Here is a 6346-nt window from a genome sequence, read left to right as displayed (position 1 = left end):
AGAAGAATTAAAGGAAGAGGAGGAAGAAAAGAAGAAGAAGTGGGTTAAAAGGAAGAGGATGAAGAAAAGAAGGGAAAGAGCGAAAAGGAAAAGTGAATCAGGAAAAATGATGAGAACGAATGAACGAACGAAAGAAAGAAAGAAAGAAAGATAGAAAGAAAGAAAGAAAGAAAGAAAGAAAGAAAGATAGAAAGATAGAAAGAAAGACGCACTAATGAAAATACAAATAAGGGTTCTTTCTTTTTCTTTCTTTTCATACACACACACACACACACACACACACACACACACACACACACACACACACACACAGTCACTGTTGTAATGGACAAACCCAATATTATGTTCTTTCTATTTTTCTTTTATACTTTCTTTTCTTGCTCAAGTCATGAAACATAAACAGACTTCTTTCATTGTGTGTGTGTGTGTGTTTGTGTGTGTGTGTGTGTGTGTGTTTGTGTGTGTGTGTGTGTGTGTGTGTATTATTAATCCTTCTCTGTCCTGATCTCTGCTCCTCTGTAGTTTCTCCGCAGGTTAACAGTCCCACCATGCTTCCTTCTCCTCCTTCTCCTCCTCCTCCTCCTCCTCCACCTCCTCCACCTCCTCTCCCTCCTTCTGCTGCTGTTCCTGTTGTCTCCTCCCCTCAGCCTCCTCCTCTTCCTCCTCCTCCTCCTCTAAGCAATGGATTTCACTACACCTTTGTCTAATCAAAGCAAACAAAAGTAAGACACTAACCTGATAAATACGTTAGTCCACTTCTACACTTTTGCTAATTATTTCCCTTATGTGGGTTTGTGTGTGTGTTGTGTCTGTGTATGTAAATGTGTGTGTCTGTGTGCATGTGTGTGTGCGAGTTTGTGTGTGTTTGTGTGTGTGCGTGCATGCGTGTGTGTGTGTTTGTGGGTGTGTGTTTGTGTGTGTGTGTGTGTGAATGTGTGTTTGTGTGTGTGCTGTGTGAGTTTGTGTGTGTGTTTGCATGCTTGTGTGTGCTTGTGTGTTTGTGTGTGAGTGTATGTGAATGTGTGTTTGTGTGCGCTGTGTCTGTGTGTGTGTGTATTTGTGTGTATATGTGTGTGTATTTGTGTGTCTGTGTGTGTTTATTTGTGTGTATGTGTGTATTTGTGTGTGTATGTGCGTGTGTGTGTATTTCTGTGTATGTGTGTGTATCTGTGTGTATTTGTGTGTATGTGTGTGTGTATGGTGTATGTGTTTGTATTTGTGTGTGTGCGTGTGTGTGTATTTCTGTGTATGTGTGTGTATCTGTGTGTATTTGTGTGTATGTGTGTATGTGTGTATTTGTTTGTGTATTTGTGTGTATGTGTGTGTATTTGTGTGTATGTGTGTGTATTTGTGTGTATGTGTGTGTGTGTGTGTGTTTGTGTGTATGTGTGTGTATTTGTGTGTGTGTGTGTATTTCTGTGTATGTGTGTGTATCTGTGTGTATTTGTGTGTATGTGTGTGTATGGTGTACTGTATGTGTGTGTATGTGTGTGTATGTGTGTATTTGTTTGTGTATTTGTGTGTATGTGTGTGTATGTGTGTGTATTTGTGTGTATGTGTGTGTATGTGTGTATTTGTTTGTGTATGTGTGTGTGTATGTGTGTGTGTGTGTATGTGTGTGTATGTGTGTATTTGTGTGTATGTACTCCCACATTGTCTGTATGACTGTGCATGACTCTGTGAGAAGATGGAGTGCATCCACACACACACACACACACACACACACACACACACACACCCCATTTAGCCAGCTGCCTTCACATCTGGAGCAGAAGTCGTGTGTGAATTGTCTGTAAATGGCTTTTTGTGAAGCACAAACAAACGGCGTCTTCTGTTGATTGTGTGAAATGAACAAAGAGCTGCAGGTTCCTTTGGGTTCCACACCTTCATCTCGCTCTTCTCACTGTTCTCGCTGCCAAACACCAGTTACTTCACTGTCTGGTGATCTGCAGGAGCGATGAGAGCGAGGCAAGCAGGAATGATGCTGCCATTAGCAACACACACACCACTTCCTGTTTCTGTGTGTGTGTGTGATGAGTTAACCAGAGAATCTGCAGGTCAGATATGTAATTATATAAATCTATAAAAGATATTTTATTACAGGCACCTAAGAGAATGGTTTTTTGCATTTTTAATTCCTTCTAATTTTTAAAAAAATTCTTTATTGTGGTCTGTCCGTCTGTCTGTCAGTCTGTCCTCCCTTCCTCCCTCCCTCCCTCCCTCCCTTCCTTCCTTCCATCCTCCCTTCCTTCCTTCCTTCCTTCCTTCCTCCCTTCCTTCCTTCCTTCTTCCTTCATTCCTTCCTTCCTACATTCCTTCCTTCCTTCCTTTCTTCCTTCCTTCCTTCCTTCCTTCCTTCCTTCCTCCCTCCCTTCCTTCCTTCCTTCCTTCCTTCCTTCCTTCCTTCCTTCCTTCCTTCCTTCCTTCCTACATTCCTTCCTTTCTTCCATCCTTCCTTCCTTCCTTCCTTCCTTCCTTCCTTCCTTCCTGCCTCCCTCCCTTCCTTCCTTCCTTTCTTCCTTCCTTCTTGCTATTGTTTTGCTGTTCTTGTGTGTAAATGTGAAAATGAGTGTTTTCTCAGTCACTGTTTACACTCGTTGTGTCTCCACTGCTGATTGACTCTTAAACCATTACTTAAGTGAAACAGAACCTGAGGAACCTGCAGATTTCCTGATTAACACACACACACACACACACACACACACACACACACGCACACAAACACACACACACACACGCACACACACGCACACATATGCACATATATGTGTGTGTGTGTGTGTGTGTGTGTGTGTGTGTGTGTGAAGTGTTTAACTGTATTTCTTTTACTCCTACATGCTGCAGACAGAGTGAGGGAGGAAAACCTTTATCTCCCTCTAAACAGTAAGGTAGCCTTCTTTCTTTCTTTCTTTCTTTCTTTCTTTCACAGACATCACGTTTTCACATTCTCCGTGTTACAAATCAAACCTTCACCCGCCTCTTGGTGTAAAAAAAAAATAAAACTCTCACCAGAGTTAAATGTCTAAAAATATTGGCACCCCAGAGCAGTGATCGTTCCAGCTTAGGTGTATCTGAGTCTCTTCACGGAATGTTTGAGTTTGGATCATTGAGAAGTTTTTCACGAATCTTCTGCACCTTGTGGAAGAATCCGTAGTAACGTTCATCGTTAAGTAGAAAGAAACAAATAACCTGCCTCTTGTGGTTAAAGGTGGTTTAACATTCTAATTAGTGACATCTGTTCAATGTTTCTGCCATTCATTCATTTTCTACCGCTTATCCGAACTACCTCGGGTCACGGGGAGCCTGTGCCTATCTCAGGCGTCATCGGGCATCAAGGCAGGATACACCCTGGACGGAGTGCCAACCCATCACAGGGCACACACACACTCTCATTCTCTCATGCAATCACACACTATGGACAATTTTCCAGAGATGCTAATCAACCTACCATGCATGTCTTTGGACCGGGGGAGGAAACCGGAGTACCCGGAGGAAACCCCCGAGGCACGGGGAGAACATGCAAACTCCACACACACAAGGCGGAGGCGGGAATCGAACCCCAACCCTGGAGGTGTGAGGCGAACGTGCTAACCACTAAGCCACCGTGTCCCCTGTTTCTGCCGTTCTTCTTATTTAATTTTCTAATTTAATAATAATTACCGTCTCATCCTATCCTTCTTTTATCCTTAATTTTCTTTATATTCATCTTAATTTTTTTATCCTTCCTTTTCTTTTCTTTTCTTTTCTTTTCTTTTCTTTTCTTCTCTTTTCTTTTCTTTTCTTTTCTTTTCTTTTCTTTTCTTTTCTTTTCTTCTCTTTTCTTTTCTTTTCTTCGTGGTTTTTTTTTTTTACCTTCATCTTCTGGATCTTTTTTGTTATTTTTACATTATTTTCTTTATATTCTTCTTTTTTACAAAGCTGTCACGAATTCTCGAGTCTCCAGTTTTCAGACAATTTTTTTATTGTTGTTTTTTTAAACACTGCATTTTTGTCTTTGTGTTTAATCCTGACCATCGATTGTTTTTTTGTGTTTTTTTCAGCCAAAGCCGTGTCCGGTCACTGAGGTGCTATTACACGACGATCTCTCGCTCTCCCTCCCTTCATTAAAAAGAAGACTTCGTTTAAAAGTGAATGTCTCCTAGCGTCCATTTTTCCGCCCGTCCTCTGCATCGTAGACGAGACGTCGGCGTCGGAGGAAAAACAAAGACTCGAACGTGAAGCTGTTGTGATAATAAAAGCTGAACATCTCTAACTGAGCTAATAGTGCGATAGAAACCTTAATTTGCACTTTTGTACTCATGCACTGCATCGTAGAGCAAATAGGGAACATTTATAGTCATCATCGAGGCTCTCGAGGACGAAGACGGCGATGAGGATTACGAAGACGATGATGAGGATTACGAAGACGATGAAGATGAATCCGCGAATGTTTAGAAAGCAGGAAGTGTTCGACTTTATAGAAGGACAGATGTCGCTACAGATGTTTTCAAGTCGATTGTATTTTTGTTCACAGAGATGCTATTCTTCTTACACCAAAATCACAAGATATTATTTTTTTCTATCTAGTGTATCTAGCACTGCCAGCTTCCATGTAGCTTGCTAAACGAGCTTTATTTTTGCGAACACATTTTGTTTGTCGCGTTAAAGGAATTTTTTCTTGCGGAAATTTCGCAGGAAGCGAAAAGAAGAGGGTACGTAGCGGCCTCCTGCTTTTGGTTTTGTTTTTTAAGAAAATAATGTAAATATTAAAAATATTAACAAACATCAGCAGATGTGTGTGTGTTTGTGTGTGTGTGTGTGAGTGCGCGTGTGTGTGTTAGTGTGTGTGTGTGTGTGCGTGCGCGTGTGCTAGTGTGTGTATTAGTGTGTGTGTGTGTGTGTTAGTGTGTGTGCCAGTTTGTTAGTGTGTGTTAGTTTGTGTGTTTGTGTGTGTGAGTGTTAGTGTGTGAGTGTTAGTGTGTGAGTGTTAGTGTGTGTGTGTTTATGTTAGTGTGTGTTTGTGTTAGTGTGTGTGTGTTTATATGTGTGTTTGTGTGTGTGTGTGTTAGTGTGTGTGTGTGTGTGTGTTAGTGTGTGTGTGTGTGTGTGTATGTGTGTGTTTGTGTGTGAGTGTTAGTGTGTGTGTCAGTGTGTTAGTGTGTGTGTGTGTTAGTGTGTGTGTGTGAGTGTTAGTGTGTGTGTCAGTGTGTTTGTGTGTGTGTTAGTGTGTGTGTGTGTGTGTGTGTGTGTTTATATGTGTGTTTGTGTGTGTGTGTGTGTTAGTGTGTGTATGTGTGTATGTGTGTGTTAGTGTGTGTGTCAGTGTGTTAGTGTGTGTGTGTGTTAGTGTGTGTGTGTGTCAGTGTGTTTGTGTGTGTGTTAGTGTGTGTGTCAGTGTGTTAGTGTGTGTGTGTTAGTGTGTGTGTGTGAGTGTTAGTGTGTGTGTCAGTGTGTTTGTGTGTGTGTTAGTGTGTGTGTGTGTGTGTGTGTTAGTGTGTGTGTGTTTGTTATTTATTATTTTTATTCTACCTTTATTTAACCAGGGATAAAATCACATTGAGATAAATATCCCATTTACAAGTGAGCCCTGGCCAATGTAGCAGCACACAATAGACAACTTAAAACAAATTAAGTACATAGAACAATAATCACAACACACACATTTCCAACAACAATAAAACAAGATTAAAACAAAATTAAGAACAAGTGCAGACAGTTTGGAACGTTCGGTTGAGATACAGCTTAAACTCATTTACTGAGATAAGTACGCTCAATTTCAATGATCTTTGAATCTCATTCCAAGCAGTTGATGCACTATAAGTAAGTGTAAGTAAGTATAAGTAAGTGGTCTAAGGCACTGTATTTAGTGGGATGTGGTAGCTCAGTGGTTAAGGTGTTCGACTGCTGATCAGAAGGTCACTGGTTTGAATCCCAGGTCCACCAAGTTGCCACTGCAGGGCCCCTGAGCAAGGCCCTTAACCCTCAATTTCTCAAGTGTATAAACTGAAATAAGAAAAATGTAAGTCACTATGTAAATGTGTGTGTGTTTGTGTGTGTGTGTGTGTCTGTGATTGTTTCGTGTCCATGGTTTGGACGAGCAGTAAAAGAAAAACGAGCACCGGCGGGTTTAGAGTTAACAGCTCTTAACAACTCTCGCTATGGTGCAAATTAAAATGGATTTTTTTTTTGTGATCTTTTGTAGCTTTTAACCTCAACAGAAAAAAAAGCATTAATTTCAAAATTCCTTTCACTCGTTTTCAATCTTTCTTTCTTTTTTCCACAATGCCGAATTTCTTCACTGTACGACGGATGAAAGTACAACAGATGGAAGAAGTAGAAACAAAATGCTTTCTATTCCGCGGTCCAA

At 40.8% G+C, this 6346-nt stretch overlaps 1 protein-coding gene across 13 annotated transcripts in view; it reads left to right on the top strand.

Moving 5' to 3' along the window:
* Positions 1-4721, top strand: part of plekha7b (pleckstrin homology domain containing, family A member 7b) — a 110999-nt gene extending 106278 nt beyond the window's left edge. For 12 of the 13 annotated variants that reach the window (XM_060867751.1, XM_060868102.1, XM_060868189.1 and 9 more), the window contains 2 exons: positions 523-722; positions 4041-4721. In XM_060867751.1, coding sequence (XP_060723734.1) covers positions 523-707 — 185 coding nt within the window. In that variant the 3' untranslated portion in view covers positions 708-722; positions 4041-4721. The remainder of the gene's footprint in view (positions 1-522; positions 723-4040) is intronic. The other variant, XM_060868367.1, reaches the window with a different exon arrangement.
* Positions 4722-6346: the final 1625 nt, after the last annotated feature.

The sequence above is a fragment of the Tachysurus vachellii genome, chromosome 1, assembly GCF_030014155.1.
Source record: "Tachysurus vachellii isolate PV-2020 chromosome 1, HZAU_Pvac_v1, whole genome shotgun sequence".
Lineage (NCBI taxonomy): Eukaryota > Metazoa > Chordata > Actinopteri > Siluriformes > Bagridae > Tachysurus > Tachysurus vachellii.
The sequence above is the reverse complement of the archived record's forward strand: the minus strand, read 5'-3'. Positions and strand labels throughout refer to the sequence as shown.